The 21485-nt window shown below is 39.4% G+C and overlaps 1 protein-coding gene across 1 annotated transcript; it reads right to left on the reverse strand.

Annotated features, from left to right (window-relative positions):
* Positions 1-9143: 9143 nt before the first annotated feature.
* On the reverse strand, positions 9144-20606 carry LOC126723707 (uncharacterized). The gene is made up of 8 exons (XM_050427481.1): positions 20307-20606; positions 20004-20077; positions 19041-19121; positions 18592-18676; positions 13052-13149; positions 11366-11453; positions 10417-10771; positions 9144-9547 (listed from the first exon to the last, which is right to left on the reverse strand). Exons 1-8 carry the CDS (start codon positions 20562-20564, stop codon positions 9294-9296), a joined length of 1293 nt encoding a protein of 430 aa, XP_050283438.1. The 5' UTR covers positions 20565-20606; the 3' UTR covers positions 9144-9293.
* Between the last annotated feature and the right edge of the window lie 879 nt (positions 20607-21485).

Raw genomic sequence — 21485 nt, forward strand, 5'->3', positions numbered from 1 at the left:
AAGTTTATAAGTTGGAGCTGGATCACTTTTCACAGATTTTGTCATTCTAAAATAAACTAGTTCATGTGGACAAGGTCGAAATGACTGTCTCAATGTGGTGGTTGGCAAAGCCACACAAGAACAAAAGATTGTGATACTGAAGATATTGGTGATACAAAATTTTAGTCCACTTTGATTGTATTCGATCCAGCTGGTCCACATTGGTTCTATTATGTTTGCTTCAGTCCTGTTCGGTCCATTGTGCCCACTTTGGTTCTATTCGATCCACATTGGTCTTATCCAGTCCATTCTATCTACTTTGGTCCTATTTAGTTGACATTAGTCCTATTCAGTCCATTACGTCCACTTGGGTCCTAATCTATACATTCATTCTTAGTCGCTTCTATTCAGTCCACTTCGTTCCACATTGGCTCACTCCATCCTAGTCGGTCCTATTCAGTCCATTCGGTCCACTTCATTTCGTTTGGTCCTATTCGGACCATTTGTGTCCACTTTGGTCCAATTTAATCCATTCTGATCCACTTCAGTCTATTTTTGTGCATTTACATATAGGGGGAAAAAAAACATGTTTGGTTTGAGAGCACCTATTCTAAATATAAATTTATTATATATATTGTGGTTGCACGATTTTCCTGGCCCAACTCGTGTTGATCAGGCCCTGGCCCAAAGCGCAACCCACAATGATTATTTGTAGAGAATGGGTTAAAGAACTTGGCCTCAGTGAAACTAACAGGTCCAATGCATGTAGTATACTGTTTGCAGAAAGAGAAAATAAGAACGTGAAGAAGGACTCCTCCAATCTGATTTTATTTCTTTTCTTTCTTTCTCCTACAGTTCCATCCGTCCCCTTCTTTGAGGGACTCCCCTACATTATATATTTTCCTCCTTTTCATCCCAGCCTTACACCTGTTAATCATCCAAGCACCCACTCGAGCACCTGTCCCATCAGACGCCCTCATCAGACCCTTTGTGAGTTGCAGAGGCCAAGGCGGTACTGTTCAGGGGTCTTTTCCTCATTAATGCGGCCAAGAGGGTGGTTGGGGCGCAATTAATGTGGTGGTAGCCTTCCGTGAGATATTTCGAATTTAATTCATTTTATATGCTGGGAAGACGAGCTGGTGTGGCTGGGGCAAGTCTCTAGTCTGGGCTTCACGATGTCCGAGGAGGAGTTACTCCTCGGAAAGTTTTCCTTGGCGCTATTGGGGTTGAATAGCGCTTCATACGAGGCTTTTCGTTGGACAGGACGCTCCTCGGACGGGCCTGAGCTTGGAATAGCCCATCATTTTTGGGCCGGGCCCCACATATATATATATATATATATATCTCAAACTTGTAATATCTAAAATCCTAATGTATAGAATTTATTATTACTACACTTTTGTTAAGCCATATTAACGTACCATTTTAGTTAACTTCAGTCCGACTAAATTTAAGTAAAAGTCTTTCTAAACATGAAAGTTATGAATATACAAATCTAATCTTTAGGGATGTTACTCATTAGTTTTAAAATCATTACTTTTAAATGAATTGCATGTGGCTTATTATACCTTCAAGCAAATATATATATATATATATATAAATTATTCAAATTCTTTATTGTTTTAAAAGAGATTATTATGATAATAAAAACTCATACTGAATATGTATAATTTATTCTCTAAATTTTTTATTGTATATAATTTGTTCTCCCTAAAAATTAAACAATTTCAAAAAGTAATTTCCATCAATCTATTTTCACAAATATATATGTGAGGGCACAAAATCTTTAACGGTCCAACAACGATGTTGGGCTCGCACACGGAAGGTCCCTCACAATAATATTTGTAGAGAGTGGGCTTGAAAGGCCAGCGTTTGATCATAGGGTGACATTTCGGGCCGGACTTTAGGCGAACCAGCATGAGGCGATGCTTTGGGCTGGATGTTCAGGCCCTTCAATCTTGTATTGGGGAGGATCTGGCTCCTCGGATAGTGTCCGAGGAGCGGTGGTGTTGTCCCCGATTGCCCGTCGGCGGGTTTTTTAGGTGATGTCCGGCGTATATTCTTCAGACATTCTCTTTCATCGAGTTCTTTTTCAGGAGCTCCATGGATCCCCCCCTCTTTGGTCACATAACATTCTCTTTTATACTAGCCTACGTTCGTTGTCCTTCGTCCACGTGTAGGGTCGATCTCTCCTGGGCAGATATCTGTCCCATCAGTCTAGTCCAAAAATTGCTGTAGATGATCCATAAAGCCTAAGATCCCGGCTCTGTTAGGGGCAGTGTCATGTCAGGGAAGGGTATTAAAGACAACTTCCCCAGGATATTTTCTGATCTTTCTAACGTACTCGTGTTTCACTCCTACCCCAGATTTTGGGCCTGCCGAGGACGAAACCGTCCTCGGCTATGCCTTCTGGCCATTTTTATGTTTCCTAGTTTCGAGCTTGGGCCCTGGCCTCCTTCAGTTTAAAACCTGTGAGCTTCCTATAAGCGTGTGGGCCGGACCCATAAATTATTGGACCCCACATTAGCCCCTCAAAATCCTGCTGTCCGACGTCATGGTAGGACAGGTGGATTTTGATGATGTCAAGCTCTTACTGCCGTTCACTTTCTTCGGATCTTGATCAATTCTGGCGACTCTTCCCCTCCACGAGGAACGCACCGGTATACGAGGCGTTTTTCCTGGATTTACGCATGTTGCCGTTATACTGCGTGATTATCTGCAGCGTGTCTTTAATGCCTTCCCATTTACGAGGCTTCCCAGATGTGACGGTTTCTGATGATGTGGGAGGACGAAGCGGCGCGCTATACTCTGGATTCCCCTGGGGATCTGAGTGCGTCACGTACCCCCTTCTTTGTTCCCTATATAAAGAGAGAAGAGTGAGGGTGACACTCTCATATCTGAATCCCTTTCGTTCCTCTCAGAATCCACTTCCTCCATCCGGTTACTCCCTATTCCATAATAACTCTCTCATAGTAATCCACCATGAACAAATCCTTCTTTTCCCAGAAATACCATGTCTCGATAAAACTTGAGATGGCTCGGTCGGGGCAAGGATGGCGGAGGCTTAAGATTTGCCTCCCCATTCTTTTAGCCAAAATCCGAAGCAGGGACTCGTCACGCCCCATTTCTGGTGTGACTGAGTCGAAAACCTCCCTTGTCATCTCCATCCGCTCTCTCAAGAGCATACCTAATATGGCTCCCCTTCTCCCTCTTTTGCTCCTTTTACTTTCTTTTCATTGCTTCCCTCTTCTTCTCCTCCTTCCCGCTCATGTCCTCCATCTTCTTTTTCCCTTGCTTTCTTCAGTGACAAGAGCTTGCTGAAGTGCTTCCATGTGTTCCAATTCTTCTTCCTTGTCCTTCATTATTTTTGTATAAGGATCTTCTCCTGATATGAGCAGCACTGAGGCATGGATTTCAGAGAGACTTTGAAGGCGAGTTCAGAAGACACCTGATGGTTTACTTATTTGTATTACGGATGTTGTTATTGTTTTAGCAGTTCATTTTTTGTATAGGCTTGTTTAAGCCCTTTCTTGTACGTTGTAACAATTTTTCATATTAATAAAAGTTATTGTTACTCTATTTCGTATGCCTTGTTTATATATTCTAACAAATGTGAAAGCGATGCTCGGCATAATAGCATAGCATTTGAGTCAATAATAACTAAGGCCAAAGTAATCGTTCATAAAAAGATGCCACGATAACTTTAACAAAACTATTATTCAACATGACAATCCGACCAGTGAGGAATGAGACTTATCTTAAAATTAGCCGTGATGGGCATTAAATGCTCGATAAGGTGTAAGAAGTAGTTATCCGAGGACGTGTTACCCACCGGATGAATGGCCTCCTTAGGTTGGCGATCATTAGGTTGTTCTGCCATCTCCATGATACGCGGGCCTTAACCTTTTCCAGTATTTAAGCCGAGAAGTTTCTTCATTCGGGCAATTGATTTCCCAAGCAGCCAGAGTCCGAGGACTTTGCAAAACCTGGGTTTTGTTCAGGACTTATGTGTTTTATCTTATGTACTTGATTTTTCTCCTTAGGCTTGAGTCCGAGACTTGTGTCTTCATCGGTACTTGGTTTTCCCCTTTAGCTTGAGTCCGAGGATTATGCAGGCCTTAGGTTCTGTCCAAGACCAATGTCTGCATTAGTACCTGGTTTTCCCTTTTAGCTTGAGTCCGAGGATCATGCAAGCCTTAGGTTCTGTCCAAGACCTTGAGTTCGGATCTTCCCTTTCATTGAGCATTTCCCTAGGTGCCGAACAGGGTGTCCCTGGGCCTTCACACAAAGCGGGCCTGGGCCGCGAATTCGATGAACCCGCGGATTAAGAGATATTTCTGCAAACTCTGGCCATGCAGTACTTCTCTGATGCCCCAAGGATCGAGGCGCGCCTTCACGAGGCTCCTAGAGTCTCTTGGCTACAGTTGACGTTGGAAGTTGAGCCAAGACCACTTTGTCTGTAGTGCTCCTTGGGACGCTGCATGAGTTGACTGCCATCATCTTGTCTTTTCGAATAAATAGGAGGGAGAAAAGGTTGCTTTATATATATACACCCCTCCTTTTGGTTTTCTCTTACATCACGCCTTCCATATCCGGAGTCCTCCTTTCTTGACATAACATGTTGAAAACGAGGGTTGGGAAGAAAGAACTTCCTCCGCCGCAGAAGCACCGTGTCTTCATGAGGCTTATAACAGTAAGGTATGGGCACAGGAAGCACAAGTTCAGGGGAGTACTCCATCTCCACCGAGAGGGAAAGGAATCTTCCCTTCTTTCAGTCAAAATCCGAAGCAGGTTCTGTCCTTGCCAGAGTTTTGGTGCGGCAGAAGAAGGGTTTTTCCCCATCAGCGCCTCTGCTTTGCGGCAGGCGTATATTTAGAGAAAGCCCCACCACCTCCAACTCCCTGCACCTTTTCTTCAACGGTGTCAGGTTCAAGTTGGGTCTCTTTGGCTGCCTGAGTTATGGGCATGTAAGGGTGCGGGGGAAGAATAAGGTCTCGGAGCTGTAGTCAACCTTTCCTCCGACATACCTCCTCGGCTTTCTCCAGCTTTCTTGTATTTTCTTTTCTTGCTTATGTAGTAAGCTTTGACGTAGGCTGATTCCAGCTTTTCATTGTACATTGTACTATTTCTTCGTTGTAATAATAAAAAATGGAAATTGATTTACATGTTCTAAGCGTTAATCTACTGGGCAATACAACTCTGTGAACGAATGTGCTCTATGTATGTGTTTTGAGAATATTTGTAACAAAGCTACTTTGAAGCATGATCTAATCAACTCTTATCAATCAGCACTATCAGGCATTATATCGATAATTTGTAATAAATCAAACTTAGGAAACTGACCGGGGTAGCAGTTGTTTACTTCTGTGATAAACGCGTAAATGTCGCCCAAGAATGGTGACCTCCTCACGATCCATCCGATCTATCGAACGGGAAGTAGGGTACTCCGATCATGCTTTTGTGTATCTGGTTTTTCCTTGGCGTATTTGGTTTCCCCATAGGCTTGGGTCCGAGGACCATGCAAGGCCTTGGTTCTGTCCATTACTTGTAAGATATCTTTTTTGTACTTGGTTTCCCCATAGGCTTGGGTCCGAGGACCATGCAAGGCCTTGGTTCTGTCCATTACTTGTAAGATATCTTTTTTGTACTTGGTTTCCCCATAGGCTTGGGTCCGAGGACCATGCAAGGCCTTGGTTCTGTCCATTACTTGTTGGAGATCAGCCCCTAGACCATGGCGGGGGGAATTTGGCGTGTAGCCGGAAGCCCCTAGAGCTGCTCGCGCTGTTGACACTGCAGGGCGTAGCCCCTAGTAAAAATTCGGGTCGGAGCAACGACTGCATGTCGCCGGAGATGGGGGGAATCCCGCAAACCTCAGCTGGCCAGAGAGTTGACTCAAACACCTCCTACGCCAACGCACAAGCCTTCCCACAGACGGCGCCAATTGTGAGGGCACAAAATCTTTAACGGTCCAACAACGATGTTGGGCTCGCACACGGAAGGTCCCTCACAATAATATTTGTAGAGAGTGGGCTTGAAAGGCCAGCGTTTGATCATAGGGTGACATTTCGGGCCGGACTTTAGGCGAACCAGCATGAGGCGATGCTTTGGGCTGGATGTTCAGGCCCTTCAATCTTGTATTGGGGAGGATCTGGCTCCTCGGATAGTGTCCGAGGAGCGGTGGTGTTGTCCCCGATTGCCCGTCGGCGGGTTTTTTAGGTGATGTCCGGCGTATATTCTTCAGACATTCTCTTTCATCGAGTTCTTTTTCAGGAGCTCCATGGATCCCCCCCTCTTTGGTCACATAACATTCTCTTTTATACTAGCCTACGTTCGTTGTCCTTCGTCCACGTGTAGGGTCGATCTCTCCTGGGCAGATATCTGTCCCATCAGTCTAGTCCAAAAATTGCTGTAGATGATCCATAAAGCCTAAGATCCCGGCTCTGTTAGGGGCAGTGTCATGTCAGGGAAGGGTATTAAAGACAACTTCCCCAGGATATTTTCTGATCTTTCTAGCGTACTCGTGTTTCACTCCTACCCGAGATTTTGGGCCTGCCGAGGACGAAACCGTCCTCGGCTATGCCTTCTGGCCATTTTTATGTTTCCTAGTTTCGAGCTTGGGCCCTGGCCTCCTTCAGTTTAAAACCTGTGGGCTTCCTATAAGCGTGTGGGCCGGACCCATAAATTATTGGACCCCACAATATAATTTATCATTTTTGATGTTTTTTTATTGATATTTTTATTTTTTTGAAATGGTCCATATTCTTCTAACTATTGATATTATGTATTATATTTCCTAGTTTCTTTTGGTACAATTAAAATTTTTATGTTTCAAAGTTATTATTCAAATTCTCATTCTCTTAAGGAGATTATTATGATAACCCCAAAACTAATCATATAATTACAATTAATACTACTCAAATAATTGATAGTACTTTTAACCCAAAGATTGAAGTGGACCTAGTTCGACTGGATAGACCTAAGTGGACTGAATGGGCCAAATTGGACCAAACCGGACCAAGTTGGCCGAAGTAGACCAAATGGACCGAATTTTACTGAATTAACTGAAGTAGACTGAATGGACCTAATTGAACTAAAGTAGACTAAAGTGGATCGGAGTAGACCGAACTGGACCGAATAGATGAAGTGAACCGAAATTGACCGAATGCTAATCTTTAATTAGCATAGCCAAAATTCTGTTTTGATATTACTTCCAAAATAATTAAGTATTAAATCAAACCCAAACTAAGAGAGAGAGAAGAGTGTAAAATGTGTTAACATGTGTTATGTTAAAAATCAATGGAGTAATTACACTCCCCTCTTTTGAGGTTTGAGAGAATGACACTCTACTCAAAACTTAAAAGGAAAAAACATTTTTTTTTTCTTAAGATGTGAAGAAATTAACACTCCCCCCATTTGCTTATAAATATATATTTTTAAAATCCCCTTTTGATTACATTAGTAATGAAATATTCTAAAATTTTATAAGAATTTCTTTAAAAGTTTAATCATGGTTAGTAAAAAAAAATAATCGATAAACTTCAATGACAAATCTCAAGGGAGTGTTTTTTCTCTTCAAGTTTTGGGTGGATTGTCATTTCTCTAAATCTCAAGGGCGAAAAGTGTAACTACCCCAAAATTATTTGATATCTTGGCCTAATGATAAAAGTGCAATCGAAAGCTCTTTAAAATAGTTTGTATTTTAATTTTTTTTTTTTTTTTGGTTTTTTGTTTTTAAAAACGTTCCCTTATCTGACAGTAACTAAAAAGCCAAACCCATTCAGCTCTAACTTCTAAGTTCTAACACCCAACTCTCAGCTCTCTCTCACGTACACAAAAACCCATTAGTTTTCAAACAACGATGGGAAAATTGTGTTCTGTCTCTTCTTTCCCACACGTTTTCTGCCGATTCTGATTGGCCTTGTCCCGTTTCTTTTTCTTTTATTTTTTTTTGTTGAGTTTGGAGCTTTCTTATCCGTGCTTATCTTGTATAGAAATGATGTGGGCTTCTTTGGGCTTGCTATACTTCTTGGGCCTTTTCAAGGCCCATTATAATTCCTCAGGAGGATTATCTCTTGGCTGTCTCCCATACACTGCCCATACCCTAAGGTGGGCCAATGGGCTATCTTTTGTCCCTCATGGGTATTTCTTTCTCTTTGGGCCCTTATTTGAGCCGTATTTGCTTACTTTCTGGGCTTTTAGGACACAGCCCAATTGACTTAGATTAATGATTTAAAAAAGAAAAAAAGAAAAAGAGTAGATGGAATTGTCTAAAACCCGGGAGAGTAGTCACGTTTTTTAAGTGAGCACAACAAGATATCCTCATCCTAAATAAAATAAAATAAAAAGAACCTACTAGATTGGTAGGTCTGTTACTTACAACAAGCTTAACTAACAGCTATTCAATTAATTTCAAATTCATAATGAAATTATGTAAGCAAAAAAAGATTGCTTAATGACCTTATTTCTATCTTAAAACAAAACATACAGCTTTTTAAAGCATGGCATTTTTTTAGGTACATACAACTTTATGTTTGCTTGATAAACAAAATAAGCTTATGAAGATAAACCCATCCAAATGCAAGCGCTGCATCATTCATTTGATTGATGGTCAACTTGTAACGTTAATATAAACATTTTCATATGCAAGGTCAACATATTTGATAGATTACAATCATTGCTTGAATGCTAAATCCATGGTGCAGGCAGGCTCATAAAAATGCAGGCGCTCCAATACTAGAGGGAATCCAAATGATGGCCAAGAAGGCAGTAGCAATTGAGAGCTGTAAAGTACTCCTTTTTTCTTTTTTGTCAATCGGTAAGTTACAGACGAATTCTCGGTGTGTCTTAAACCCACAACCTCACCTTCATCCAAAACTTATAAAAGAAGGAGGTGCCAATTGAGCTAATCTCATTTGCAGGGCTGTAAAGCACCTTAAGGCCAGCATTTTGCCGTAATGATTGCACGGACAGATAGACAAAGCCATTCAATTGTATAAATGATTCAGAGCCATGTAATATCAATTGGAGTGGAGTGGATCACCAAGTTTAAAGCATATGACAAAGAAATTAACTATAAATCAAAAGCAACCGTGTTATTCATAGAAACGTGGTGTCCAAGCGGATAGTAGCTGCAATAAGATCAACTATAAATCTACAATAGGGCATATCAGAACTCTTTGAATTAATTGGGTAGTGACAAAAAATATCTTACAGTTGAAATTTGTAAATGTAGATTGTAGACACAAATGACGTTTTTGCAAGAAGAAAGCAAATTACCAGTGTTGTCTACAATGTAAAGAGCAAAAGTGCACTATTTACAGAAGATCAAAAAAGTAATCCAGACCTTGTCCAATTTCCCAAATTGATATGCCACATCCCCATGAACGAGCTTCCTCGAGTCGCATAGAAATCGACAATAATGATGGATAGAAAACTGCATGCTTGATATTGTCATCATTGGAATAAAAGAACAAATGCTCCCCACTGTTCTTTTCCCACTGCAATGAAGGCCTGTGCTTCTCCAACAATGAGAGGTAATCCCTGCCAGTAATAGCTCCACCACCCAACCCTGCAGTTCTTATAACATGTCAAGATATGGAGGATAATCTTATTTTGTAAGATGAGAAACTAAAAACGAATTTTATCTATAAAGGGTTGTGTGTGTGTTGCAGGAGAGAGAGAGGGGGGGGGGGGGGGTGGGGTGAGGAATGCAAACACACCCCTTCAACTTTGGGCTGTTGCAAACTGACCCTACGGAGCTTCAATTTGAACTTTTACTCTTTAAAGAAATTGCTCCTTCCATCCCGTTTTTGTTAATTAAGAGGACTGAGAGTGGTCATGTGCACAACTTGTCTCAAAAATTTGGATAGAAAAGTGATCTAATGCACAACATGTAACTCAAAAATCTGGACGGAAGATTTTTGAGTGTAGGATGGTTGGCAAGGAAGATTTCCTCTCAATTGGAGTTAAAATCTCGAAGGTTATTCTTTTATGTGTATTGTAAACAATTTGGCCAATGAGCTCTAACACAAATAGCACTTCCTCCTCCTGTATAAGCAAGGTCATGAGTTCAAGACCCACAGAATGTGGAACTTACCAATCAAAATAGATTGGACAATTTGGCAAGAGGAAAAGTAGAACTTTGACAGTGTTAAATGTCCTCATCATGCCATCCTTTTTTTTTTGGTTTTCGTTGAGATCTTTGTATGACTAGATGGCTACCTTGGACAGAATCCCTTTTTTTTTTTCAAAAGGTCATTCAATTTTTATATTGTAATTCTTTAAGAGTGATTTGAACTATTTTCTCTCATGAATAAAATTATTTTGACTTACGAAAGACTAAAAAGTAATAAAGAAACAAGTGCAACAGAAAATGAGTAGCTCCTCTAAAACCATCAAGTAAAAAAAATGGAAAAGAAGCAAGAACAAAAGAAATACCTCCTGCTAGGACAAAATCATTTCCATAGAAATTGATGCCAAGAAATATCTTGTGGGCAGGGCCCTGAGCGCTATTGCCAGTGGGACGAAGGATTAGCTGTAGTGTGGAACGAATCCACTTCAGAGGTGCATTAGGACCTGGATTTTGAGGACTTGAAAAGTCATAGGTCATTAGTGAGAATCCATCTACAGCATTGCTCAAGCTCTGAAGATCTTCTGGGCCAAAATCATGCTTTTGGAGCTTGTCTGAATGTGGTGGACCTATAACAAAGACCAACTGCAACTGTTGCTTATCATTCCTTGCTGAGCTCAAAGAATGTAGTGCATGTCCAAGCTGTTTTATGAACTGTAGTGCCTAGGCTTGCAAAATAAGAAGGATCCCTCAGTAAAGAGCAAAAAGTTAAACAAAATATTTTCATGTCCAGCAAACAACATTACTGATTCACCGCAAATTGAGAGAGGTAATTTGAGAAAAGATATATGCTCAAAGATTCATACAACAAAAAGACTTCAAATCTATCTGTGAAGCAGGCGTATTCATATCTTTAAGTTACAGAGAAATCCCAATACTTAGACCCAAAAAACATTAAATCTCATATACTTGAAATAGCGAAAGGTTTGAATGCTGGGTCCAAGACAAAAAGAGAAACTCACCCCAAAAAAAATTTTCTCTTCCTGCATTGTGGGGGAGAGATGAGAGGAATCAACAGGCAATGCAACACAATGACAGAAAATTTTTTAAAGTAATATTTTATTGTTTATTTCTTTCAATTTTCTGCTGAAAATAGAGATTAAAAACAACTTGAATAATTATTGAAACAATCAAGGAGTCCATAAACTATTTTGAAGATTAGTACCAAAAATTTTAGAAATTGAAACCAAAGAAGCATAAAAGTATGTTACCTTAAAGAAAAATTATTACATAAGGAGCAGAAAGTTTGAAATGTACCAAATTACGCATTTCTGGATCATGCAAGATACCATAAGCTGCCCACCTTGACCAAGCTTCTAGCACAATACCATCATATCCCATATCCCTAAATATAAGAAAATCCACACAAAAAAAAAAAATAAAAATAAATAACAAAGTTCTTTTTATTTTATTTTAAAAAAAGAAAAAGAAAATCCTTGACCCAATCACAGGCACAAACTACAAAAATTATTTACAATAAACACCCTGCCCTAGGTATATACAAGTTAATCACATTCTCCACGAATAGAAATGAACCCTATCAAAAGTACAGGAGTAAGACGCAACTCTCTCGTTCACTCTGTCACACATGCGCTTGTGCATGGGGATTTGAATGTAGGCTAAAAATATTCATTTCAAATTTCAGTAGACTGCCATTGGCCACCTAAATCATTGAAACCGCACAATGGATCTCCCTTTCTTCACATAAATAATTCATTAAACACCCAGCCCTAGGTATGAACAAGTTAATCACATTCTCCGCTCCCTTTCTTCACATAAATAAATCATTATAAGGATGTCACCCAAAACACTGAAGGTATATTTACAAGAAAAGAGAAAAAATAACAAAACAGAAGCAAAGGCAAATAAAATTAAAGAAAAAGATGCCAAATTAACACATATAGTATCGATGAAGTCCAGAAAGCGATCAACTATAGAGGGATATGACTCTGTCATCCAAGCATACAATTTGAGTAGAAAAGAGTTCTTAATGTCACTAAAAGAATGCTCTTTAACAACCAAACATGCAACCATACTATTCCGTTTATAGACATGAAAGTAAGCATGAGGAAGAAACTCTCCAAAATGACCATATTTTCAGCTTCAAAAATGACCTCTCCAGCTACATGAAACCCATATAGAGTTAATTTTCTAGCTTTTGTTTTATTAAGTTCAGCCATGGCTGATTCTAAATACCCATATATAGTTTTTTATATGCTTACTTTCAGATAAGACTAATAGATATTAACCCCAATTCAACCACCCTGTTTGCAGTGCCCTCACCCTTTTTTAATTTTTGTCACTTAGGATGAATTTAGCTGAAATGAGAATGTTGAGATGGAAAATTGGAAATACAAGGAAATATAGGATATGAGATTAAGAGTGTGTGATTTTAGATAAGATAGAAAGGTAGAGAAGAATGCATATGGCTGATCCCAATTAGTTGTCAAAGATCCATAGCCAAACCTAAAATTTTGGGATTGAGGCTTTATTGTTGTTGTTGAGGTATTTATAGACTTATGATTCATTTTGTTAAATGCATGCATTGATTGAGTCATGCCAAAAAAGGAACGACACAAAACATGTGCACAGATTGGAATAGGGTTCAATTGAATACTTCTGAACCCAACTCTATGCCATGCTAGTTTTAATGTGTATGTTTGCAATAGTACAAAATTCTTCTCGTCCTCGAGGACCCAAGTACCCTGTTCTCACATTTGATAATCAATAAGCTGAAAATGAGAACTAAAACTGATTTTTTTTTTTTTTTTTTTAAAGAAGGAAGCCAGAGGTAACAGTAAAAAAAAGGAGTGAATCAAACTTAAGATGAATCAAAACGAACCAAAGCATTCCTTTCTCACATGCAGAAAATGAATCATTTTTCATTAGAACATGGGTTAATATGCTTAAAAGTATCCAGAAATGTATGAAATAGAGGCTTACTTGCACTCTGTTACAATAAGTTTAATAGCTTTATCCCTTTGCTTCTTCCTCATAAGCAATTCTACAGGAAATGCTTCCAGAACAACTCTGGGTAAAACCTATATCCCAAGGATATATCATTAATAATGATTAGACAATTAATCTAGGTTTTCAGAAGATTATCAACAAGTGTGGCTCATTTTTTTATAATAAGTGCGTGTGGGTCAATTTTTTTAAAAGAAAATATTCCTCCAAATTAGTTTTGGAGCAATCTTCTCCAACCCATTATGTGACAAAATTAAACCAAGTGTTATTTTATTCATGTGATTTATTTGGAAGCCTCATATAGATAAGTTAGTGACTTTTTTTTTTTGATAAGTAAGAAGAGAATATTATTAGAAAAGAAAAGTAAGAGAAACAAAAAGAGTTCACGGTAGTGAACAATGGAAAAACAAAACAGCAAGACAAAAAGCAGCCCCTAAACTATTCTAATAGAAGAAATAAAATCCGTAAGGGTAGAACAATCCGAGAAACCCCAACAATGAGACCAATCGAAGAGGGTCCTCTGGCAAAACTTAAATAACTGAACCACAGTTTTCTCCTCATCCTCAAAGGCCCGCCGATTCCGTTCAGACCAAATAGTCCACATTAAACAGCCTGGGACCAAATCCCATATATCAGAACTATGCTTCCCAAGCCAATGAAACCAACAGAATAATAAGTCCTCAACTGAACCTGGCATGACCCAAGCGATCCCAAACAACCGGAGCATATGCATCCACAAAGAATGAGTTATCGGACAAGAAAGTAACAAGTGATCCACAGATTCCGCATCACAACAGCACAAATAACATCGATTCACCATAGGGCGCCCACGAAGCATAAGGTTATCCAATGTTAGAATTTGACCATGAGCCGCTGTCCACATAAAAAATGCCACCCTTTTAGGAACCTTAACTTTCCAAATACCCTTCCAAGGGAAGGTGGAGTGAGCTGCATTACGAATCTTATGATAGAAAGATCGAGCATCAAACTTCCCACTGCCATTAAGATCCCAACAAAGCCTATCACACCCTCCACCCCTAGGGATTCGGGTTTGGATGAAATGAAGAAGAGAATAGGAGGCCGCCAACTCCCAATCATTGAATTCCCTCTGAAATCTTAAACTTCACACTCTGTCATTATCACCCACTGAAGGGCTTAACACATCAGAAATACAAGCCTCCTTATTAGCTGAACATAGAAATAATTGAGGATAAAGACTTTTAAGAGGGACATCCCCAGTCCATTTATCATGCCAAAAAAGAGTACGAGATCCATCCCCCACCACAACAGAGAAATGATTAGCAAAAGTTTCCCACCCTTCACTAATACTCCGCCATAACCCACAACCATGAGCCCTACTACAAGCTCTAGTGCACCAACCCCCTTTTCCCTCCCCGTATTTCATGGCTATGACCCTACGCCACAGATGAGAGGTTTCATGACCATACCTCCAAAGCCATTTCCCTAAGAGAGCCTGATTAAAAGGCACCAATTTCCGAATTCCTAAACCACCCATCTCGCGGGGTAAGCAAACCTTTTCCCAAGCCACCAAGGGATATTTGAAACACTCAACTGATGAACCCCATAAGAAGTTCCTTTGAATGCGTTCCAATCTAGTTGCCACAGCTTTGGGGATAGTGAAAAGGGAAAGGTAATAAGTCGGAAGGCTTGAAAGGGTACTCCTCAGCAAGGTGAGTCTACCACCCTTTGACAAATAAAGCCGCTTCCAACCTGAAAGCTTCTTTTCCATCCTCTCTAGGATCGGATTCCATATGGAGGGCGTTTTATACAGAGTTCCCAATGGCATACCCAAGTAAGTCATAGGCAAATTGCCCACTCTACACTGAAGGATATTAGCCACAGACTGGATGTAACGCACCTCCCCAACCGGGACAATTTCACTTTTCCCCACGTTCACCTTCAGACCAGTAAAAGCTTGAAAACAAGTCAAAGCTAGCCTAATAGATAAAATCTGCTCTCTAGAGGCATCACAGAAAAGAATGGTATCATCAGCAAATAAAAGATGAGAAACACGAATACCAGTAGAATTAATAGAACCCACATGAAAACCCTGAATGAAACCACCTTCCTCAGTTTTCTTCATGATACGACTTAAGACCTCCATGATCAAAAGAAAAAGAAGGGGAGGCAAAGGATCGCCTTGTCTAAGACCTCTAGAGCTACCGAAGAAGCTAGCAGGAGATCCATTAACCAAAACAGAAAAGCGAACGGTAGAGACACAAGTCTTTATCCATCTCCTCCATCTCTCTCCAAATCCCATCCTCTCCAGCAGATAAAACAAAGTGTCCCAATTCACATGGTCATAAGCTTTCTCAATATCTAACTTACACACCACCCCCGAAGTGCGACCCTTAAGTCTACTGTCTAAACATTCATTGGCAACAAGCACTGAATCCAAAATCTGTCTGCCACCAACAAAAGAATTTTAAGACTCCGAAATAAGATTATCCAACACCCGCCTCAATCTATTAGCTAAGACCTTGGACAAAAGCTTATACACATTGCCTATTAAGCTAATAGGTCTAAAATCTTTAATATTCAAAGCATTATTCTTTTTGGGAATTAGAGATAGAAAAGAAGCATTTAGAGACCGTACAAACTCTGCACTCCTATGAAAATGATCAAAGAAAGCCATGACATCTATTTCCACAACATTCCAACATTTTTGAAAAAAAGCCATAGTGAAACCATCAGGACCTGGGGCTTTATCACCCTCCATCTCTTGAAGAACCTTTACCACCTCCTCCTTAGAAAAAACCCTCTCTAATTCAAGACGCTCGTCCTCTCCAATGCTAGAAAACTCTAATCCATCCATAGAAGAGCGCCAAGAATTTGACTCAGTGTACAAACTCTGATAGAAGTGGACCATCTTAGACCGCACCTCTTCCTCATCCTCATATAGGACACCATCCACCTCTATACCCCGAAGGTAATTAGTTCTTCTATGAGAGTTTGCAACCCGATGAAAAAAACGAGTATTGTTGTCTCCCTCCTTCAGAAATAAGAACCGGGACTTTTGTCTCCAAGAAATTTCCTCCAAAGAGGCAAGATGTGCAATCTCTCCTTTAATCTGAGTACGACGAATTTGATCCTCATGAGAAAGGCCTAATAGATCCTCCCTAGCATCCAAACCCAACAACTCCGATAAAAGACATTTCTTCCTAAATGCCAAATCCCCAAATTCCTCCTTATTCCACTTTTTCAAGTCCTCTTTAGTTTTTAGTTTACGCCCCAGAATAAAGCTAGGAGAACCCGAAAAGCAATACCCATTCCACCATTGCCGAACCCTCTCTACAAAACCCTCTTCTTTCAACCACATATTCTCGAACTTAAAGGCACTACGGCCTTTATTAACACTACCCGCCACCACCAACAGAGGGCAATGATCAGAAACTACACGAGGGAGAACCCTTTGAGACACGTTTCCAAAGTGATCCACCCAATCCACCGATGCCAAGGTTCTATCAATTCTTGACATACAATCAGAACCCGAATCTCTAAACCAAGTAAAAGAAGCCCCTTCAAGGGGTAAGTCTACAAGGTAATTCGCCTCAATGAAGTCTGAAAAAGCAAACATAGCCGGAGTAAAAGCCTCACAACCAAATCTTTCACTCGGATATCGTATGGTATTGAAATCTCCAAAAACACACCATGCCGAATTCCACTTGGAGTGCATCCTTGAGAGTTCTTCCCACAAAGCACCCCGTTGAGAATCCTCATTAGGCCCATACACTCCTGAACAGGCCCAAACAAAATCATGTATTACCCCCTTGAATAAAACATTAACAGAAAAACGCGCAACAGCACAATCAACTTTTTCAAAAACTCTCTTGTCCCAAACCAGTAACACCCCCCCTGCAGTGTTGACTGCATCAAGAACAACCCAATCCAGGAAAGGGCTACCCCAAAGGCTTCGAACCACAAAAGAATTTATAGAAGACATCTTAGTTTCTTGAAAACAAACTATATCACACTTCCACTCCTTAAGCAGATTTTTACAAACCTCTCGCTTCTGAGGATTATTTAATCCCCTAACATTCCAAGATAATAGCCGTAAATTCATTTAAAACTAGTAATCGCCCCCGAACCTACTGAGAGGTCTTTGTTCCTCCCCTTAGATGCTACCCCATCATAATTAATAGAGGAAAATAAACCTTTCAGTTCCCTAAGCCCTTTCTGCTTGGAATTCACATTACCATTAGCAGACCCAAACCTGGCAACCTCAACACAGTCTTGTTCGAGAAGACGAAACAGAGCCAGGCATTGATCTTCATGCTTCACAATTGGAAAACCCACAATTCTACAAAAATTATTCATCAGGCTACAAACCCATTCCGAATTTACCACCGCTGACCCCTGAAAATCTCCCTCATCACTTTCCTGGAACACCTCCAACTCCTTCTGTCCATTGGGATCCCATTTAGAAAGAGGTGAGCATTCCAAAAAACCATTCTCCTCCTCACCATGAAAGAACTCAGGTCCATCCTGAAGCAACTCAAGCCCACCCACTTGACTCGGCAACACAGGCTCGACCTCAGGACTACTACAATCTCCTCCCTTCGTACCGGGAGCCACCATAAGGTCATCTCTCTCTTCTGAACAGAGATCCTCCCCACAACCCAGACCCGATAGAAGAGAGAAGGAGTTATGGGTAGTAACGGTCTTGCCGTAACCAGCTATGGGAGTTTGGGTAACGACCCCCATCCTCCGACCGGTCACCATCGCACCGGAAAACCCCAAAAAGGACCCCGCTGACGCACTCGCCGGCGCCGCCGTTGTCACCGGCGACCCGGGAACCTCCATCGTGCTCGCCGGAGTTTCGACTGGCACCGGCGGCCCAGTAAGCTTTCTCGGGTCGTTCACCACCGCGCCGGAAAAACCCAGAGAGGACCCCAACGACGCATTCGCCGGTGCGACTTATGTGATCAAAGTACATGTGTATGGTCATTTAAATCATCAAGTAATAGGTTGGTGGAATTTACCTCTGAAACAATTTGGAGGAAAATTCTACCAATTTTTTATATATGTACAATGGACTATGTTATTTTAAAACTGATCAACAACTCCGTTTTTGCATGGTTAACAATCTCTCAAAGTAGTCTCTCCCTTTTTTTAATATAAGTAAAGGAGCCTCTCTCATTTTATAACACGCTTCACCAAATTCATTTATCATTTGTAATTATTGCAACTTCAATATTCGAATAACCTCTCAACTGAATTATATAGCAAATAAATTGGACAAAAGACACATGCAGACTTCTTTCTTGGATTGGTAAGCTAAAGTCCAATGGATGCTAACCCAAAACCTGACCCTTCACCCCATTCACATAGGGGGGGTGATGCCATTTGATATAGAGCTCATTGTCAAGACATGTGCAATGTGTTGTCATCAAATTATCAAACCTATTTAGTTGTCAATTTCCTGAAGGAAGAAAGGGCCTAAATAAAAAATAAAATAAAACAAAAAATTAAAAAAAAGAATTTATTTGCCATACCCAAGCATCTCCTGACCTTCTAAGCTCTGAGATCCATCCAACATCAGCATTATGTCTCCCCTCAAGTATTAATCCCGTCCCTTGGCTGGCAACAAAAAGAATGAAAAGAAACTCATACAACAATGTGATAGAATAAGCAGTTCTTAAGTTTAATAAAGCACGGACATCTTAAATATCCACGAGGATTTAGAAGATACTGCTCCACCTACATATGTGATTCTTTTTCCCCTTTTTGGATAAGTTTACCTACAATAATGATGTCAGGGACAATCAAACCCAAAGCAACCACCCCCCGCCCAGAAAACAAAAAATAATCTTACACACACAAGTTGGTTCATTTTTAATTGTATTTAGCCGACAATTCTATCATGACCAACTGAGTGGCTCTAACAAGATTGCCAACAACCCACTTTCATCACTTGGCCAAAATTTAAAATTTGGGAGCTTACCTCTTCAAATCATACCAGACAGGTGATAAATGTGTAAACTTGGAATTAAACCTTTTTGCTATTTCATAGCCCTTAGAGTTCCTGCACAGCTCCACAACACTAAGTTTCAATATAAAAAAAAAAAAAACAGACAAACAACAACGACGACATTCAACCCAAAAAAAAAAAATTCCTCAACAAGATTAGTCAGGTCAACCACATGTATTCTTTTCCTCCATTCAATTCCATTCGAAATCATAGTATCCATTACTTCCTTATTTGACATGTTCTTTTAACTACTACTAATGTTATTTTTGGTCCTCATCTACCTCTTTTTTGTTCCCCCAACTCAAATCCACTCCCCATTTCTAGTGATGCATTAAAAACAAAGCCGTGCACTATATATAAAACTAAAACTATATTTTCTTTACCCACCTGTGGTTTGGTTGAAATTTAAGTTATCTACATATGGTTTGAAATTTGACACTTTATCCACCTAAGGATAGCTCAATTAGAGTTCCATAACCCACCTTTGTTAAAAAGGTGGCTAAATATGTAATTTTGCTCTACTTTTAAGACTCTCTCCTCCAAAAACACAAAAAGCATAAAAATACAAGATCAAAAAAAAAAAAAAAAAAAAAACAAGTGAAACACTTGCATCATGGAATTTCAAACCACAAATAGGCATTTTAAATTTTGGTCAAACCTCATGAGGGCAAAGTGTCAAATTTCAAACTAATAGGCAACTCAAGTTTTAACCACAACTGCATAAGTTGTAATTTGCCTTCTTTTTTTCTTTTCTTTTCCCTAAATCCAAAAAAAGTGAAGTGCCCTAAATCAAACTCTAGAACACTCACTTGGCCCCTAGTTCCTGCTATGAATGACACCATAGGGAAATGAAAACAAAGGCACAATTACATGAAATTTCACATATCATTTTCATCCCAAACTATGAAAATGACAAAACAGAGCAATGAGTAATACCATGGAGTAATGTAAGCCAGTACAGGATACGTATAATGTCGGTGTGACGTGTTCTCCGAAACCTTTGAATTCTCCTGAATTTCATATATAACAATAAAAAATTAGATACATACTTTTTATGAACAAGAATCTAAAATTTTCTCTCTTTCACAACAAAAATTGAAGCAGAATCTGTTTGGTTGCTGAGAAAAAATCCAGGAAAAGAAGAGCTCAAAACCTAAATCACTAAAATCCAGGAAAAAAAGAGTTTGCTTTCTAAAATTTTCTGAGGAACCAAACATTGCTTAGTACAGTAGTACTCACAGCGAGGATTTCTTGGAAATCGACGTCGGCTTTGACGAGGCCTCGTTGGAATACGTAGGAGTCCGGAGGTTTCGTAGTCGTGGCGTATTTTATACGGTATACGAGTACGGAAATGGCGGGAGATACGACAAAGAAGAGGACGAAGATAATGGCGAGCCTGCGATTCGACGAGGCCGAGTCGCCGAGTTCGACTCGCTGCTCTCCTCCTTTATTCGAATTCGAACTCGGTGTGACTCGGCGGTCTCGCTTCTTCCCCATTTGCCTCTCCACACCGAGGCAGCAAACGTGTTTATTACTCGATTAAGGTTTTTCTGTAAACATTTGTTAAAATTTTTTGAAAAAAAAAAAAATCTAGAAAATATTTTTTAATTATTAATTAAAATTTTTTAATTTAATAAATTTGAAGAAAAATTTAAAAAAATTGAAAAATTAACCACAATATATAACCAAAGTTGACTTTGTTGAATAAATTTGAAAGTTAGAGGATTGAAATAAATAAAAATAAAGTTAGAGAATTGAAAAAAAAATCTGAAAAAACTTAATATCAATTTTGCATTTTAGTCTTAAATAAATATTAAAACTTTTTTTTTTTTTTTTGATGAGAACTATTTAGTTTATTTAAAGATACTATGACTTGAAAATGATAACAAACAACTTAGGCTACATTAATGCGTTACTAAAAAAGTTCCCTTATTATTTGCTGTGATAAGTATTGATAATTTTAGAAGACAAAAGAATTACTACATAGTCTAAACATATAACTGCTCTTAGTATGGTGACTTCTTAAAATTAAGTCTATGACATCTACAAACCAATTGTGACTCCAAAAGTATTTATACATAGGCACTTTGAACAATCATTTTTACATGAGATTAGCCAAAAAGGTTCAAATCATTATCATTATGTGCAAGGATACAATGGTAATGATACGGAAAATGGACGAAAAACTTCTTCAAATTAGTTAATGAATATAGGCCCAATAGAGTGAATCTAGAAGATATTATGTACTCATACTGCAATAGCCAGTAGGCAAACTAAGATTATGATAATTGGTGAATGGCAAATGAATATGGTGGCACTCGGAAAACTAATATATTGGTTAAAAGTATCAACTCTCATATCTTCAAATAAAAGACCATATTAAATTTGAAAATTGCATAAGAAAGTTTAGAACAAACC

Source organism: Quercus robur, chromosome 4 (assembly GCF_932294415.1).
Source record: "Quercus robur chromosome 4, dhQueRobu3.1, whole genome shotgun sequence".
In the NCBI taxonomy this organism is placed as follows: domain Eukaryota; kingdom Viridiplantae; phylum Streptophyta; class Magnoliopsida; order Fagales; family Fagaceae; genus Quercus; species Quercus robur.

Coding starts and splice junctions, on each gene's coding strand:
- LOC126723707 (XM_050427481.1), bottom strand. CDS start 20,564: ATGGGGAAGAAGCGAGACCGCCGAGTCACACCGAGTTCGAATTCGAAT. Junction 19,122..20,003: donor CTGGCTTACATTACTCCATG/GTATTACTCATT, acceptor GGAGCTGTGCAG/GAACTCTAAGGGCTATGAAA. Junction 11,454..13,051: donor CTTATTGTAACAGAGTGCAA/GTAAGCCTCTAT, acceptor TCTTATATTTAG/GGATATGGGATATGATGGTA.